Raw genomic sequence first — 19,882 nt, 5'->3', positions numbered from 1 at the left:
GTCTCTATCCAATAAATGAATAAAAATAGTGAAAATATGTACTTAAGAAAGGGTGGGGGTAGAATTTTGGTGGGGGGTGTAGTGTGGAACTAATTGTAATCTTACAATCTTGTAACTACAACTTAAAAGATGAGAAAAAAATTGTATACTTAATTACATAATAGCTAGAATTTCCATCTTACAAATCCCTTGTAAACAGGTAAGTTAAAAATTCTCTGGATACTGTACAGCAAACCATAACAAAAGGACTTTTCAAAGTTAACCCAATTACCAAATAATGTGATGATAACATTAACTATCGATTGTCTTTTTGAACCCTAAGACAGCAGGAACCTCACATCTCCACTATAGAGCCCCTACTTCCCCCAGTCCTGGAACCCTTGGATAGGGCCCACTTTCCGGTATGCGTCTCCCAATCCATACCAAATAATATTGCATCCGCTGATCACAACCTAACCAACGCAACGATTGCCACCTCAACATGCTTCACCTCAGACTGTGTCCAGAGACTTCACGAGTGGAATGACAACCCTTCAGCTTCATTACTCGGGTGAGACCTTTCCTTTCATAGTATTCTCTAATTCCATCCCTGGTGGTTCACTTTCTAACAAAGTCCCAAAACCTAGATATAAACCAGGTTCTGTGAGAGAGAGCTTATGTTCACACGTATCCATAAACTACTGCAAAATATATACCTGAAAGCAGAAGTACACTAGAGTTTGCAGTGAGTACCCCCCTAACACTTCCTCTCCACTATTCCAAGCTTGGGATCCATGATTGCTCAACAAATTGTCTGGCTTCGTACGTTAACTCTCTTTTCAATCACCAGGTTCCAGATGCTGGTTAGGCTTCCCTGGATTGAAGACCCCACCAATATGTCCTGGAGCTCAGCTTCCCCAGAGACACACCTTACTAGGGAAAGAGAGAGGCAGACTGAGAGTATGGACCGACCAGTCAACGCCCATGTTCAGTGGGGAAGCAATTACAGAAGCCAGACCTTCTACCTTCTGCAACCCACAATGACCCTGGGTCCATACTCCCAGAGGGCTAGAGAATGGGAAAGCTATCATGGGAGGGGGTGGGTTATGGAGATTGGGTGGTGGGAATTGTGTGGAGTTGTACCCCCCTACCTTATGGTTTTGTTCATTAATCCTTTCTTAAATAAAAAATTTAAAAAAAAAAATCTCTTTAATGTGATACAAACTATAATTGGTAGCTCACAGGCAACATTCATTTCCTAAACTCAAAGGTGGTAGGTAATTCCTCCAATTGCCTTCCAGGCTGATTTCCTATATGTTGCATAGTTTACAATAAATAATCATCATGCTAGTTTGATTTAAGTGCTCTCTGAAGACTATAAATGTCTAATTAAAAAATAAAAATCGCATGAACAAAAAATAGTTTAAGCAAAGAATCCTAAAACACGGGGACTCGGTTGGTGATACACACAGTTGAGCATATACTCTACCAAGCTCAAAGAACCAGGGGAAGTTCAAGCCCCCAACCCCCACCTACAGGGTAGAAACTTCACAAGCAGTGAGGCAGGTCTTCCTTTCTCAACCTCCCCACCCTCTCTCAATTTCTCTCTGTCCTATCTTATTTAAAAAAAAGACCACCATGAGCTATAGATTCATCTTGCTGTCACTGAGGCCCAGCAATAATCCTGGTGGAAATAAATAAATAATAGATTTTTTTTTTAAAAAAAGAATCCTGAAATACCTGTGTTTTTAAAAAATTTTAATATTTATTTATTTATTTTCCCTTTTGTTGCCCTTGTTTTTTTTTATTTTTTAAATATTTATTTTATTTTTTTATTTATTCCCTTTTGTTGCCCTTGTTTTATTATTGTAGTTATTATTGTTGTTGTCGTTGTTGGATAGGACAGAGGGAAATGGAGAGAGGAGGGGAAGACAGAGAGGAGGAGAGAAAGACAGACACCTGCAGACCTGCTTCACCGCCTGTGAAGCGACTCCCCTGCAGGTGGGGAGCCGGGGTTCGAACCGGGATCCTTATGCCGGTCCTTGTGCTTTGCGCCACCTGCGCTTAACCCGCTGCGCTACAGCCCGACTCCCCGTTGCCCTTGTTTTTTATTATTGCAGTTATTATTGCTGTTGTTGTTGTCATTGTTGTTGGATAGGACCGAGAGAAATAGAGAGAGATGGCGAAGACAGAGGGGGAGAGAAAGATAGACACCTGCAGACCTGCTTCACCACTTGTGAAGCGACTCCCCTGCAGGTGATGAGCTGGGGGCTCAAACTAGGATCCTTATGCTGGTCCCTGCACTTTGTGCCATGTGCGCTTAACCCACTGCGCTACTACTCGACTCCCCACCTCAGTGTTTTTATGGTCTATACTTTTCACTCTCTCTATTTCTCAAATTTAAAAAGATGGATGAGATTGAGTTCAAATGTCAATTTTGTCATTTTGTCTTGTAGTATGTATAGTTTTTAGACTACATGCTACATATGAACAATATCCCATAAACTCTAAATAGCTTTGTTAAAATACAGAACTGGGAGGTGGCACACCCAGTAGAATGTACTATGTGCAAGCTCACAGGCTCAAGCTATGTCCTCACCTGTAGGGGGAACTATCACAAGCAGTGAAGCAGAACTGGAGGTATTGCTTTTTGTCTCTCCATCTCTATCTTCCTCTTCCCTTTCATTTTCTCCCTGTCTCTATTTATTTTAAAAAAGCATGTGTCACTTTCTCTCTGACTCCATTTTTTGTAAAGCATACATGTTCTAGTGACTATGTTTCTCATTTTGCTTGACTGTAAATTACAGAAAAGTAATGGGTTTTCTGTAGCTCATCAACAATGCTCAGTCATGGCACTTTGAGGGCAGAGGCTGGCACCTCCAGGTCAGCACTGTCCTGCTGTTCTCTCTCAGAAATTAAGGGTGTGCAACACAGATGAGCAAATGAAACCAAAACCCGCAGCACCGATGCATGAAGATGTAACCTTGGTCTTAAAAAATCATAGGTGTTATTTTTTTTTCTACTTATGTAAAGTTTTCCCTACTATTTCTTTTTTTAAAAAAATCATTTTTATTGGGAAGGGGGTAATGGTTTACAGTGCAGTCATTGACACATAGGTACAATTTCATTATGTTTCAGGGCCCTAAGGTTCTCTATAGCCCCGCCCGCCCACTCCTTCCCCAGAGTCCTTTGCTTTGATGCAGTACACCAAGCCCAGTTTATGTTTCACTTTGTGTTCTCCCTCCCTGTACCTATTTATTTTCCTACCATTTCTAATATTTTATCCATATGTGCATCACCATGCTGATCTTAAGAATTATAGATTAAAACATTGCATGTTTCTGTTTTTCTCGTAATTATTTGGAATAGTTTAGCCAACAATTTTAACGAAGTGGGGCTTCTTTGTCAAAAGACCAGTCTATCAGTGTGAGCAGTCCTTCGTAATTCATTATAAAAAAATCCCTGACATAGGTTTTACCTATAGGCTGTCTGTCATAAGAAAAGGTGATGGTACAGCAAAAAGGAGCAGCAAAATAGAAGCCAGGACACTGGAGTGATCATCACACTGTGTGACCTCAGGGGGCTGGGTGGTGGTGCACACAGCAAAGTGCACATGTTACCAAGCGCAAAGACCCAGGTTCAAGCACCATATCCCACCTACACGAATGGTGAAGCAGGCCTGAAGGTATCTATTTTCTCTCTCTCTATCTATCTCTTTCTTCCTTCTTAATTTCTCTCTGTCATATCCAATGAAATAGGAAAAAGAAAATGGTGCTAGGACTGATGCATTAATAGTACCGCACCAAGCCCCAGTGGTAGCCCTGGTAGCAATTAACTATCAAGCTCAAGCAAAGATTACTAAAGTCATGGACCCCTAGGAACATATCGACAATTGACTTCTGACTTCTTACCACCCTCAAATATTTATTCTCACTTTCTCTATTCCTATTTTCTGGTTCCAGTTTATTAAACATTTTGTCAGGGGCTGGGTGGTGGCGTACCTGGTTGAGTGCACATATTACAATGCACAAGGACCCGGGTTCGACCCCAACCCCCTCCCCGAGCCCCCACCTGCAGGGGAGAAGTTTTGCAAGTGGTGAAGCAGTGCTGCAGGTGTCTCTCTGTCTCTTCTGTCTCCCCCTTTCCTCTCAATTTCTGGCTGTCTCTATCAAATAAATAAAGATTAAAAAAAAAGAACTTGTGTGAATTGATTTGGTCCACTCAGTTATATACATATAAATATACACATATACATAATTCTGTCCTGCTTCATATCTTGACTGCAGTTCAGACACCAAGTTCCAGATGCTACTATAATTCCATTCCTGAAATCTCTGGGCAGAAAATCTCACCAATATGTCTTGGAACCTCACTTCTCCAGAACCCTACCCCATTAACAAAAGAGAGAAACAAGCAGGAGTATTGACCAACCTGCCAACACCCATGCCCAGTAAAGAGGCAATTACAGAAACCAGAACTCCCATCTTTTGCACCCTAAAAAGAATTTTGGCCCATACTCTCAAAGGGGGAGAAATGTTAGGGGAAGATAACTAATTCCATCAGGACCCAGAGAGAGAAGAGGAAAATAGAAAAGACGTAGGTGTAACCTGGAAAAGAACAGAAGACAGGGCCATAGAAAAAAGAGACAGACAGACAGACAGACAGACAGACAGACAGACAGACAGGGTCAACCCATATCAGTGACCTTGGGAGAACAACTGCAGTTTCCAATGGGGGGAATGGGGATGCAGAACTCTGGAGTTGGAACTGGTGTGAAATTGCTCCTGTTATCCTGTAATTTTGTAAATCAATATTAAAAAAAAGAGTACTGTGTGACCTCAGATAAACTATTTAATCTCTCTAAACCTCATTTTTATTTAATAGCATATTGAGGGCATTGGTTTGGATGCAGTTGAAGATGTATGTTTCTAAAATTCTATGACTTGATGAAATTCTTGTTACATGTAAATCACAAGACAGGTATAAGGAAAATAAGAGTAAACACATAATATGCAGCCCACCCACCAGATAGCCTATCAATATTAAAATGTTGTACTCCTAGAAAGCACAAAATTCTGCATAGAAGTTATTTAGTAAATATATTTTGGAAATATGCAAATATACAGAGAATTCTGAGTCACCACTTTTATGTCTTTTTAATGGATCATTTTAAATTTAGCAATCTGTTCCAGATTGATTTTCTTTTCTTTTTTAGATAGGAGGATAAATGAAAAGACAGTAAGAAAGAGCAGTGACACATCTGACAGAATTTAGGATCTGATGCAAAGGGACCTAGATTTAAGCCCCTGGTCCCTACCTACGGGGGTGGGGGGACAGGGGACTTCAGGAGTGGTGAGCAGTGCTACAGGTGTCTTCTTCTCTATCTCTATCCAAGAAATGAATACATAAAATTAAAGGAAAAAAAAAAAAAGAAAAAAGACACCGCAGCACTGAGGCTTTCCCCAGTGCAATGGGGGGCTGAGCTCAAAGCCGGGTAGCATGCACGAGCAGCTCAGCCAGCTCCTGACACAGAAAACCAAATGCTCTTCAGTGACCACACTTACTGTGGCCAGAAGACAGCACCTCTCTCTGATTCATTTAACAATCATTTATAATCATTTGATACTCTTTTATAAAGTTAAAACCAATTCTCTATTATTTCTCATAGATACCTGGAAAGGAAATTGTTAGAATTTCAGATGGGTGCATCCCAAAATTTAAGTTATTCAAAGAATGATTGAATACAATTAGTTAAAAACAATACTGACCCTTCAATAAGCCTGTCTTAAGATACTGGTTAACATCTTTTTTAAAAAAATTATTGTTATTGTCTTTATTTATTCATTGAATAGACATTCAGAAATTGAAACATGAAGGGAGGAAGGAGAGGGAGACAGAGAGACACCTGCAGCAATACTTCACCACTGCAAAGCTTTCTCCTTGCAGATGGGGACCGGGGGGCTGGAACTCGGGTCCTTGAGCATTTTAACATGTGCGCTCAGCCAGGTGCGCCACCACCCAGCCCCTGGTTAACATCTGTTGACATGCCTGTCCTTCCCTTTTGCATATCCTTGTTTTTTGTCTTTTTTTCTCATAATTATTCAAGTGAAAGACTTGTAGAACTGTGATTCATCTCAATTTCTGAACACCCATATCTTTTCCCTCTCCCTCTCTTGCTATGGGAGTTATCTTTGAACAGATATTAGCTTTCCTGTAAGATGACAAGTACTGGGAAGCAAGATCTTCCTCTGAGGCAACTTTGTAAAACTACACATACTACTGACATGGTTCCTTCCACATAATCACAACTTAATGTGTGCTTATGTAATGTACTTTAAAACATTAGAAAACCTGTCATTGTACTTTGAGTTCAAAGATGTACACTTCTAAAGTTATATTTATAAAAGAAAGATTTGGGGGGCCAGGCGGTGGCACACCTGGTTAAGTGCACACATAACAATATGCAAGGCCTCAGGTTCAAGCCCCTGGTCCCCACCTGCAGGAGGAAAGTTTCACAAGTGGTGATATAGTGCTGCAGGTGTCTCTCTGTCTCTCTCCCTTTCTATCTTGTTCCCCTCTCAATTTCTCTGTCTCTAGCCAATAATAAATAAATAATTTTTTTAAAAAAAGAAATTTTATTTTAACATATTTGTCTGATGAGACAGAGACAGACAGAGACCAGAGCACTACTTAGTCATTTGCAATGTCAGGGATCAAACCTGGAGGTTTTGGCATGCAAGGCATGGCTTTTATATTCTGAGCCACTTTCCAGGTCACCAATAAAAAGGCATGATTAATTCTGGGAAAATGTCCTATTAATCTTGAGCCATATGTAGTTTTTCAGGAGATCTCTCAGGAGTTGTCTCTGACAGAGGATGAAGACAAATGGGAGAGGGGGGGTTGAAAGACAGACACTCTGTTGTCGTGTATATTCTCCAGCACAAGGAAGCTGGCTTGAGCTAGCTGCCACAACCCCAAGCGCTCAACCTCCCCCTGCATAAATTCACAAGGATGGGATCAAAAAGAACAATGCTGTTTACGTGATTTTCTTTTTGTTTCCAAGAAAAAAATAAGAACCGAAATTTTACAAAGCACAAGCTTAACATGAAGCCTCTTCACAAAGCAAGTAGAACCTCACAGCCAGGGGTGGGGCAGCTGAGCAGTTCTGTAAATCAGGCACAAAGAGGGCAGCCCAGGAGGGTACCAGGACAAGCGGCACACGTTACTTTTGCAAACATCGCTGCTCCGTTTCACCCCATTTCAGTCCAGCTACAGCCTGTACCCAGTGTGTCATGGATGTAACAGGCCGTTTTCAATCTAAATCTTGTTACAGATTAATAAGCAAACATTTTCTGCTTATTATGCAATTTATCATAATGAAAATTACATTGGACTCCTCCAGGCTTTATGCTGATACTTCATTTATTCAGAGCTGTGTATACAGCATCATACTAATCTTCACAACAGAAAAAAATGTAGTAGCAAGATCTAAATCACTTTTGGATAAACTATAGTATCTGTGTCTGTGGACACACTACATGTACAGAAAGCAGAAGCAGTTTATCTTTGCTGACAGAAACTTTTTTTAATAGTACACTTTAAAAAAATTATTATCTTTTTTCATTGGCTAAAGACCATCAGAAGTGGAGGGAATGGGGTGATAGAGAAGGAGAGAGACAGAGACACCTGTAGCTCTGCTTCACCATTCACAAAGCTTTCCCCTGGCAGGTAAGGACTGGGAGCTTAAAACTGGATCCTTACACATTGTAGCATGTACATTCAAACAGGTGTGCCACCAACTGGTCCCTGTTGATAGAAACTTCATGCGAGCTTATTTTAACACAAGTTATTAAACATTAAACCAAAAAAGATGAGCCAATCACTTCTCCTCCCCACAAGAGTGCATTCTGTTGAAATTCTGTTTGGCTCAAATTTTAAAAATAGTTGAGAAAACGAGATTCAAGTTTTAGAAAGTAAGAAGAAAAAAAAAGTTAACGTCTTCTGAAGAGACCCAGGAAGGGCTGTGGAAAAGGTGTGTTGACGTTTTGGAGGGTGTATGTGGCAGCTATATCTCAGGAGGGCAAAAGGTTGGAAATGTGTGTTGGGATTTTGCCAGCTACCTTTTACTATTGTGGCAAACTCAGGAGTTAACATCCCCTTCTCATCTTCAAAGTTAATAGAAAACCTTTAGAAATGCTCGTCCTAGAAATGACTGGCTCTTAACCTAGCCAACATTAAGATAGTGGATTGGAATCAGCACTGAGACCACTGACAAAGGAATCAACACCTACACCATTAACAATGGAAACATCTTCCATGCTTCTATCAGAAGGTTAACATCCATTTAATCTCTTAATATGTGCTTGGAATTCTTCTAAGCATCTTACAAGCATAAACTTTAATATCAGTCTTATGAGATAGATACTTTAATTAGCCCTATTTTCTAGACAGAACGGAAGTAGAGAAGTGGCATAATTTGCTGAGAAGCAGACTGCTAGAGAAACAAAGAGGAAATTTAGGGAGCATGACAGTCATGAGAGGGCAGTTGCCCAGGTCTGAATCTACTCTGCCTGCCAACCTTCCTTGGGATCTTGGACTGAAATGTCCAGTCTGTCAACAGAAACAAAGCATTCTTATTCTAATCTCACGTTTCGTTACTTTTCAGTTTCCATCTCCTGAGAACAGAGAACCAACAGAAAGACTATAGGTTCTCTTTCTCTCTGGATAATAAATAAATACAACCTTTTTTTTTTTTCTGCCTCCCAGGTTATTGCAGGCACTCGGTGTTGGCACTTATAATCTACTGCACCTGACAGCCATTTTTTCCATTTTTTACTGGATAACAAGAGAGAAATTGAGAGAGGAGACAAGGGGGAGATAGAAAGGGAGAGAAAATTTCACTTCCCTCAATCGCTCCAAGGTTAACCTTGTTAGACGAAGTAAGGACTACAGAAGTTGGATAAGGGCAAGAGGCAGGCACACTTTAATGATGGCTTTTTTGATTACTACCAGCCCACCCCATCACCCGGGGCCCTAGTTAGGGAATCCTAGGATTCCCACATAGACATAATGGGTCTAGATTTTTAATTAGATCCCTCTCTCCACTGTCATTGGTCATCTCCATCACAAACAACATAATGCACCCCTTTGTGGGCCCTACAGGACCTTGCCCTCAATGTGGGTCAACAATGTCTCATTCTCTGAAGGGAGATTGGGCCAAAATACTCTACCACTCGAGGAAGAAGGGTCCAGCAATGAGTGCAGCCTAGAATATTCCTAACTTTGACCACAGAATACCAGCTCAGATTTACAGGAATGCAGAGGTTGCACTGGCTCCAGTGCTGAATATGGGCCCCAAATCAAATGGATGGGACTTTTCAGTTAACCATATGTAGATAGTTGTCCCATATTTGGAGCTACTCTCTTCCCTGATCCAGCTTTCTAGTCATATTTCCAACTCTGACACCATCTCCCCAGACAATACCTTTGGCCTATCTGCATGTTAACTGTTGGGCTCAGGCAAAAATTAGTAAAGTCATGGGTCCCCTGGATTATACCTAAAACAGACCTGCTAGCTTTTTCCAAAATAGAGACCCCAAATCTCATCTGCTATAGTTTTTACCTTTAGGTTCCTGATTATTAAACAATTTGTTCTGCTTTATATCTTAATGCTTTTTCAGTCACCAAGTTGCAGATGCTACTATGACCTCACCAATGTATCCTGGAACCTCACCTCCCCAGATCCCTGCCCCACTAGGGAAGGTATAAACAGTCTAGGAGTATGGATGGACCTGCCAACACCTATATCCAGCAGAGAAGCAATTACAAAAGTCAGACTTTCCACCTTCAGCACCCCATAATAATCCTGGGTCCATGCTCCCAGAGGAAAACAGGAACGTTTTCAAGGGAGGGGATGGGATATGGAACTCTGGTAGTGGCAACTGTGGTAATTGTACCCCTCTTATCCTATGAGGAAAAAAAAAAAATCAGAGTCCATCACCTCAGATAGTTTTAGGTGAGTCTAAGCCTGATAGAAACTACATTTGTATTAATTATACTTACTATTTTATCAAGTAGTTATAAAACAAAATATTCTTATTTTGATCTTATTTTCCCAAAGTCACTTCAATAAAAATACCTTATTTCCAAAAAAAAAAAAAAGAAAGAAAGAAAAGAAAAGAAGAGGAAAGAAGAGAAAAGAAAAAGAAAAGAAAAGAAAAGAGGAGAAAAAAAGACACTTGCAGACCTACTTCACTGCTTGTGAAGCATCCGCCTAGCAAGTGGGGAGCGGGGGCTCGAACCCAGATTTTTGCGTGGGCCCTTACACTTAGTACTATGTGTACTTAACTCGATGTGTCATTAAAAAAAAAACAAAAACCACCATTTACCAAATATTGACAACCATCAAAACAAGCAAAACTTAAGTCAGGCTAACTGGAATGGAGTACGTACTTGGCAAGCTGCTTCTCCGCATCAGCACAGAGTTCGAGAAGCCCCATTAGGACTGCAGACACGTCCATGTAGGGCTCCCACACCGTGAAGCCACGGCCAATCAGATCGATGGCTGTTCTTCGGATAGTACTGTGGGGAGGGAGTTTGGGGCTAGGCGGCTGTAGCAGAAGAAATGTCAGTGCCTTACCTGGAATGACAAAATCAAGGGCAGAGCAATAAAGTAATTTTACTTCTAGGTTGTTTTCTTTGAAGCACCTTTTCAAAATGTAAACCATGTTGGATTTTTTTTTTTTAATTTGAATAGAAGAGGGTTCAAGGGACAGAGAGGAAGAAATCAAGATGGAAGGGGGGATAGGGAGACAGACAAACAGACCTGCAAAACTACTTCACAGCTCACAAAGCTTTCCCCCTGAGGTGGGGTCTAATAATTCTTTTAAAAAAATTTTTTGTTGGGAGTCAGGCAGTAGCGCAGCGGGTTAAGCGCATATGGTGCAAAGCTCAAGGACTGACGTAAGGGTCCTGGTTCAAGCCTCCGGTTCCCACATGCAGGCGAGTCGCTTCACAAGTGGCGAAACAGGTCTGCAGGTGTCTAGCTTTCTCTCCCCCTCTCTGTCTTCTCCTCCTCTCTTCATTTCTCTCTGTCCTGTCCAACAACAACAACATCAGTAACAACAACAATAATAATTACAACAATAAAACAACAAGGGCAACAAAAGAAAATAAATAAAAAAATAATATTGTCCCGGCCTGCGGGGTTATCGACGGAAACCTAGGGTAGGGGGCGAGAGAATGGAGGGGACAAGAGACACGAAGAACAAGAGCAAGACAGGTTTCTGATCAAGCTCTGAAAATTTTATTTTACAGCCGCATTTTAAGCACACACCATGAGGAAGTTCTGCTAAGGTAGTGGGGGGAGGGAGGTGGGTGAGCAACTTTCCAAACAGTTAGATGGTAATCACAGTTACAATGATCAGAATGTCTGTTCACCGGTTATGTGAGAGACTTAGCTAAGGTTTTGGCTCCCAGCATAATATTTTTGTTATTCTTGTATTTTTCCTATTATTTACTCGTGTATTTATTTATTGGATAGAGACAGAGAGAAACCAAGAGGGAAGGAGGAGATAAAGAAGGAGAGAGAAAGAGAAATACCAGTAGCACTGCTTTTTTCTGAAGCGTTCCCACTGTAGGTGGGGGCCCATGGGCTTGAGCCTGGGTCCTTCTGCATCATGATGTGTGTGCTCAACCAGCTATGCCACCACCCAGACAAGCCAGACAACATTATCTAGACTATAATCAACATATATTCCTTTATGTTAAAAAGACTAATGGCTATGGAAGTGCAAAAGACGTTTTGAACTAAAAAGGAAAAAAAAAAAAAAAGAAAAAGAACCAGCATTTGTGAAAAGCAAATTGCAACTTAGAAGAGGTTCTCTATACCCCTTGTGTATGATACACAATCACAACACGTGCGAACACACACACACACACACACACACACACACACACACACACACCACAGCAGTGCTAAGGACCAAACCCAAAGTGTCACACATAGAAGCCATAAGCTCTACTGCTGAGCCATCATCCCAAACCCAAGTCTGTTTGTTTTTATAGAGTCATGTGGCATTAAAAAAAAAAACATTTCTGTACATATTCCATCTTTCCAAATGACTGGTTTAGCTCTGTATTTCATATAACTTTGTATCTCTTAAACCACCAAGCACTCTGCTTTTGCCTCAGCATAGACCTCAAGTTGGAAAGGGGTCTGCCTTTCTTTCAGGAGCCATTCTACACTCCCTGGCTGTCCCAGTTTACCAGAATCATATTTCAGAATACCAGGAAATCTACTACTTCCCTGTTTATTCTTGATTTCTGAGCTGAAGACACCCCCCACTGGTGTTCTCTGCAGATACTCTGAAACAGCGGCAATGGCTGCCAATCTAGGCGATAGGGCTCCCTGGGGGTGTATCCTTGGAAAATAATATTGCAAAGGGGAAGTAACATTTCCTAAGTACAATGTTTTATAGCATTTCAATCATCATTTTCCTTAACTGCACTCTACCGTTTCTGTATTCATTATGGGTAGGAGCAGTCTGGCTCCTGCTCCTAGCAGTCTGCTGAGGAGTGTGTTGGCTTCCCATAGCCACTGTGGTGGAAATTTGAGAGGCAACTTGCTCACCACCCGGACATTTTTTTTTTCCCTGAGAGCAATAATAATAAGTGGACGATCTCATATTTTACATAACTCTTCTGACCAAATGGAAAGGATAGAATGCAATCATCTGCCCTCCAGTGAAATGACAGAAGATGGGACATCATAAAGGGTCCTCCAAAAGACCACAGACCCACCCCGCCCCACAGTGGCCCCCAGTGTCACCTCTGTTCCTTGGCAGGGAAGATGCCCAGCTTGGAAGGAAATACTGCTTCCCTATAGTCCTGCCACCCTCACCTTAAATCACTATCTATTTCACTCAGGAATCTCAGAGTTAAGCAAATAAACAAACAAAAACCATTTTACCCGCAATGTCTTCTTCACTTTTTAAGTTCATTTTTATGTTTAATTTAAAGCATTCGCTGGGAGAAGAAGAAAGAACAAGGCCATGTCATATACAGTTCTCAGAATGGAACAGAGTCTAGGGCATAGAAGGCATGCACTCTAATCACTAAGTGCCACCTTGATCTACCTTTTTTGGTTCAAATTAGTCTCTAGATAATATAAAGCAATGATCCCCATACAGTTGGAGCAGGACATGTGACAGACATCAAGAGAAGAAGGGACAGTGACTTACTTCACATGCAAAATTTAAATCTGGTAAATTTGTTTTTCTTACAATGGTCTGTATTGGGCTTACAGAGGCCATTATGGATGTTTAAATCCCAATAGCAGTCTCAGATAACTTATTCCAAACAGACAGATAAAGGAGGGAGAGGATTCATGTGGAATATTTGAATTTCTAGTCTGGTGATTAATAAAATGCTTATGACTAATGTTACCAGACATATTGTCACTAATGTTCTGAAGGACTAATCTAGGGGGTCTCAGGCTTCACCCTTGCTAATCACATATTCTTTCTGTTGACACTGAAGAGCCAGCTCTTTATAAATGGTGGCATAGCTACTCTGCAGTTAAAGAAGTGATGTGTATTTATTTAGGACAAAATGAATGGAACTGAAGATGATTACTATAAATGAAAGAAGCAAAGGAGTGACATACGAATACAAGATGGCTTCAATCACATGGAAATATAGATAACAATGGCAAAAATCAAAATCAAAACCTAGCAGAAGAAAGTAACTAGACTGTCACAGACTTTATGAAAACTGTGGTGATTATCAGATGGAAGTAGGTGGGTCAGAGGAACTCTGGTGAGGGAATTTGGTCAGCAGCATGGACACATATATATAACACCTTAATTTTTAAATGAATATTAAATCACTAATAAAAATAATTTAAATAAATAAAATAACCATATGACTATAAAAATATAAAAAACTTAATCCTGTATGTATTTATAGTCTCTAATTTTAAGGTTTTCTAACTTACGATTCCATAGATTACAGATGGTCTGCAAAATGAACCATGGCCATAAAAACTAGATGCCGCTAGTACTTTCACAGTTGAATTTTAAATTTATCTCTTTAAATTGTGCCTCAACATGTGGTACCCAAGGAAAGTTGCATTTTAATCTGTATGAGGTAGAATGTAATTGTGCGCTGAAACATATATGTCCTTCTTTGCTGTAAATCCACCACCACTCCACTGTGCCTCACTGAACAAGCACGGAGGAGAATGACGGCATCACTTGCCATCAAGATTCATGCCTTCACAATGGCTTTCCAATGTTGTGAGTAAATAATTTCAACATACTGCTATTTCACTCAAGAATTTCTACAATTTAGTCTCAACTTCTCCATTTTTGTAATGACTAGTTAATGAACTGTTCAATGTGCTAGAGTAACAACAGTCACTTCTTCCTCTTAAAGAAATCATTCTGGTTCAGGAGACAGGTGATCAAGCAGATATTTTTTTTATAACATTTTTTTATAGAGATAAGGAGAGACTGAGACAGAAACAGATATATATATATATATATATATATATATATATTACAGCACCAAAGCTTCCTTCAGTGCGGTTGGGGCTGGACTCGAGCCTGGGCTGTGCACATGGCTAAGCAGCACACTATCCGAATGAGCTACTCTGCCAGCTCTGAACAGGTATTTTATATATATACATCATAAACACAAGATTTAACCAAGGCTCTCAACCCCAGCTTATGGACACGAAAAAGCTTCTAGGGAAAGGTAACCTCCACACCAAGATCTAAAACAGAGTTGACCACTCAAAAAGAGAGAGAGTGTTGTAGGTAGAGACAAGAGCCTATCTAAAGATAAGGAAGTGAGAAAGTATGTGACAAGATTTAGGGAATGACATGTAGCTCAATGTGGCTGGAATCTCCTTGGGGAGGGGAGAGAGTATCGAGATCATGGTCAAGGGAGGAAAAGAGGTTGATGAAATACAACAGAGAGACACGACTCAGGCCAGGTCACTAGAGTCTCATCACAAAGGGCCTTTTATGCCATGCTAAATTGGTTTATTTTGATGACAGTGAGGAATGATTGGAAAGTTTTAAGCAAAGGAGAGATCTGACCAGATTTTATTTCAAAAAGGTCAAGCCTAGGTTGTCTTGTGATTAGAAAAGGGTAAGACCTATTGCCTTTTTAATTCCTTTCAATTCACCCCTGGTCAGATGGGATTAATTAGAATAATAGAACTTTTTGATTGAAAGGATTTTTAAAATCCTATCTCGTCTTGTGTTTTGGATGTCATACCTAAAATCTATGTAAGGGAAGTGGTTCACTGCAGACCTGATTAAGGATTCCAGGCCTCTGTAGTACAGTCTACATGTAATGAGCAGTCCACATCTTGTATATAACTTGTATTTTTTCACCCATGTTTTATTCATGACACACTATCCAACATGGGATTCAAAACTGTATCCTTTATGATCAATTTCCAGCCATCTCTTCCTCTTCCTAAACTAAGTAATAATATTCAGCTGCAAGGTCTCCCAGGAAAGATTAGACAAAACATGTATTTAATCCTTTCTCATACAATGAGAAGATTGCTATCATTGGTCCAAGAGCTAAATAAAATCATACCAAGATTGCTGCAATTGTCTTCTGCAAGTTAACCACAGAGTGGTTAACTGCATACACTACACTCACCTCCCAGGCAGAATAAAGGGTGAAGGGTGAAAACACAGGCGCCCATTCTCACACCTGAGAGAATGGCTTACATTAACAAACCAGGAGAGGACAAGGTGTTGGAGAGATTGTGAAGAAAGGGGGACTCTGCTTCACTTCTGGTGGGAACGCAAACTGGCCCAGCCCCTGAGAAGATTGTATGGAGAGTCCTTAACCAAATTAAAATGGAATCACCTTAGGCATTTATCCAGTAGACACTCAAGCACTAATTAGAAGGGACATAGGCACTCCTATGCTCATAGCTGAATTATTCACAATAGCCAATGAGTGAAAGCAGCCTGAATGTCCATCATCAGATGACTGGCTAAAAACACAGGTGCCCTCAAGTCAGGCTTCTTAGAACCTCACTCCATACTGTCGGCTCAAATTATATCTTAATTCCCCTCACTTCAAGGAAGGAAGGAAAATACAGTTTATTGGCAGGATGTTTATTGTCATTTTCAATAAAACTGAGGTTTTGTGCACATGAAAGATGAGAAAGCTATTGGGTAGGAAGTTAGAGATTCCTACTATGTCTTCCCTGCTACTTCAGAAGGAAATTGTTCTTTTTGATATAATAACTATCATACACACAATTTAACAAACAATACTGAGACATCTTTTGACATTTATTCTATTGTCTAAAGTTAATCCTATCACCTAAAGTTTAATTTATTTCTGTTTTATTTTATTACCTTTATATAGCTGCTAAATGAATAAACTCGCTGGGCCACATGAAATATATATAGTCTTTGAATTAAGAAAGTACTGTGCTTTATATTCACTAAGCACGGAGCATGTAATTGTTGTTTTGGCAAATACTTTGAGAACTATAATTCCTTATTTGTCTATCTCAGTCAACAAACTTCTACACAGATAAAAAAAAAAAAAAATCTGCCTGTACTGGCTCCTGGCACAATTTTGAAATGAAACAAATTTAAATAACTTAATAAGTTTTCTCATAAATGTACTTCATTAAAATAAATGTTAATTCTCAAGTTATGTTCTTAGTACGTTTCTTGATTAAAATAAGGAGTTTTTATAAAATAATGAAGGCAGTGTTTTTTTTTTGTCTATACAAAATAGAAAATTTAAAATATTTTTAAAGTTTTAGTTTTTCGTTTTGAAAATTTTTACTGACCCCATGATATTTCAGTGTAATAACAACTGCCATTTGTAGAAAATGCACTGCCCTGGGAAACCTCCTACTCTAAGAATCACGACTAATAAGTTCTATTACCAGCCACTGGCTCCTAACTGATGCCAACAGACTCCTACCTCAACTTGTTACAGGGTGGAATTCAGTATTATTCAAGTAAGTCTGGACCCATACTCAAGGTCAAGTTATCAAATTATTGGTCTTTCTTACTCACAAGATAGATGAGCAGCAGAGATAATGTGACAGATTTGTAGTGGAATTTAGAGCGCAGCTCCCCACCATGAACACCCCATTGTAAGTCTAGCCAAATGTACAAATAAGTTCCAAAAGGCAGACAGTCTCAGAACACTGGAAAACAAATCACAACAAAACAAACCCTTGAAAAAGCAGAAGGCACTAAAATCTAGCATTGGATAAATCACAATTAACTCAGACCCTCTGGCTGTTGAGAAACTAATTCTGTTGTCATGCAGTCAACAGTAAGAGCAATACCTCATATTTTAGAGCTGTTTTATCCTGTTTTTTTTTTTTTTTAGGGTGATCCAACTTAAGCTTACTGATTTTAAAAAGTGCTACAGAAGAGCAAACCTGCGAGTGACTATTTACACTTTGCTGTAACAGCAAAATGCAAATAAATAAAAAAATAAAGGGTAACAAAAGGGAATAAATAAATATTTTAAAAAAGAAGTAAATAAAAAAGATCAAAACAAAGATAACAAAGTAGAGTCTATGTAAGCTTCTGTTTAAAAAGTGACCTTGCTACCTTAAGGTCAATCTGGTATTTTGGCAAGATGTGTATTTTCCCATAATGAACTGACCAATCAAGACTGTTAATTAATATATATATATATAGTGGGCTGGGCGGCGGTGCACCTAGTTAAGTGGATACATTAGCATGTGGAAGGACCCAGTTTGAGACCCTGCTCTGTACCTGCTGGGGAGACACTTCACTACTGGTGGAGCAGCTACTACATGTGTTTCTCTGTCTCTCCCTTTCTCTCTCTATCTCCCCTTCCCCTTTCAATTTCTCTCTGTCCTATCAAAGAGGGAAAAAAATGGCTGACAGCCCATCCATTGGAGAAACAGTTACAAAAGCCAGAATTCCTTTCCTCTGTGCCCCCTCAAAAAATTTAGGTCTATGCTCCCAGAAGGAGGAAATGTTAGGAGAAGATAACCAGAGGGATCTGAACCCAACTCACCGGGACCAGAAATGTTTTTCACTGGGAATTTTTGTTTTTATAGTAGCAATGAGAGGGAAGAGAATCTGGAAAACACAAGAGGAAGTCAGGCACTGTTTCTTTTATCTGAGAGAGAAAAAGAAAAAAGGAAGGACACTCAGAAATAGTAATAGGTGTAGATGTGACTTAGAAAGAAAGTGGGGAGGGAAAGGCTGGTAGTGGCACACCTGGTTGAGCACACATGTTACCATGTGCAAGGACCCAGCTTCAATCCCCAGTGCCCACCTGCAGGGGAGAAGATTCCTAAGTGGTAAATCAGGTCTGCAGGTGTATCTCTCTCCTTCTCTAGCACCACCCCAACCCCCAGATGTCTGTCTCTCTATCCAGTAAATAAAGATAATTGCTGGGAGCCAGCCCTGGTGAAAGTAATTCAGGGTCCCTGAAGGAAAGGGGGAGTCGGTGAGGTGAATGAAGTGAGAAACACATCAGCTGTTTCAGGTGCAGGAGAGAGGCGTCTCTGTCCTCTGTCTGCAGAGGTTTATTATTTAAACACTTTTTGCCTGGATATAGTTAACATTGTGTAAGAGTATTTTCATTAACATCAAGGATACAGATGACATCACATGTATAATTGTTTTCATTAACATCAGGAATAACCTTAAACAACATTATTATTATTATTATAGGCACGCTTTCCTTAGAGAGTTCCCTAGGTATGGAGCATCCTGATCTCCCCTTGAAAGTTTCCTTGGTCTGGAGTAGTCTAAATTTCCCCTTGAAAGTTCCATTGAAATGACCAAATGTGTTTTGACCATCTCCCTGTTCTGACCTTCTGTATGAATAAACACTGGAGCTAAATCTAATAGTTTTTCTTCTTAACCCATTCTTGGATGGGCCTAACTAGATCATAGTAGGCTGTCCACCTAAAGAAATCCTCTGCTGCAAGCCAAGCACATGCCATGGGGGCTCTCTTCTGGTTACCTTTTGCATATAGGAAAGTTTACTAACTTTTAGCTAATGAAAGTTTACTTACTTCTACCCATATAGCCTAACATTAGCTATTTAACTACACAACCTAATACTCATCATGAATGTCAGTAAGTGGAAGCAGGGTGTTTGAGGGTGAGGGTAAGCAATAGAACCTTTTATAAGTAAATGAAGACCACAGTCTGCCACTCATACTGTAAGACACCCGTAATTCTGGCTTTTGGTCTGAGTCCAGCTGACTGAGAAGCTGTAGTGGTGATAAGTAGCTCCTTTGCTGAAAGCCTCCCAATGGGTACAGCTGCTTCAGCTCCTAGGCCATTTTAGTCTTGTCACACTCACTGCCATTAACTGTTGTCACAATGTACTTCCCCCAGGGATCTCCTTTTATTGTCCCCAGGTATTATTTGTGCATATCCAATATAGCCAATAGGTCTTTAAATTATCAATGTAAGGAAAAATGGCTTCAGTTTAGTCCAGGACTCCCTGCTCTGCAGTTAACCCTAGCCTGTTGGCACACCATACAGCAGGCTTGACTTTGCTCCCGCCAGATTATAAAGAGAAAGAAAGTAAGTAAGGGCCATTGAAGTGAATAAAAATGGGAGATGACAGATAGATAGATTGATAGATAAATAGACAGACAGGGTCAACCCTTATCTATGATCTTGGAAGAACTATTGCAGTTTCCACTGGAGGGAGATGGGGGACAAAGAACTTTGGAGGTGGGGACAGTGTAGAATTACAGCCCTATTGTCTGATGATTTTGTAAATCATGATTAAATCACTAATAAAATATTTTTAAAAAGAAAAAGAATGGCTTCCTGGGACAATGAATTTGTAGTGCAGACACTGAGCCTCAATGATAACCCTGGAGATAAAATGC

At 40.0% G+C, this 19,882-nt stretch overlaps 1 protein-coding gene across 4 annotated transcripts in view; it reads right to left on the bottom strand.

Annotated features, from left to right (window-relative positions):
• The window catches only part of WDR7 (WD repeat domain 7), a 421,542-nt gene that overhangs the window by 115,781 nt on the left and 285,879 nt on the right, over window positions 1-19,882 (bottom strand). For all 4 annotated transcript variants that reach the window (XM_060173931.1, XM_060173933.1, XM_060173934.1 and 1 more), the window contains one exon: window positions 10,432-10,618. In XM_060173931.1, the coding sequence (XP_060029914.1) occupies window positions 10,432-10,618 (187 nt within the window). The remainder of the gene's footprint in view (window positions 1-10,431; window positions 10,619-19,882) is intronic.

Source organism: Erinaceus europaeus, chromosome 15 (genome assembly GCF_950295315.1).
Source record: "Erinaceus europaeus chromosome 15, mEriEur2.1, whole genome shotgun sequence".
NCBI lineage: Eukaryota > Metazoa > Chordata > Mammalia > Eulipotyphla > Erinaceidae > Erinaceus > Erinaceus europaeus.
The sequence above is the reverse complement of the archived record's forward strand: the minus strand, read 5'-3'. Positions and strand labels throughout refer to the sequence as shown.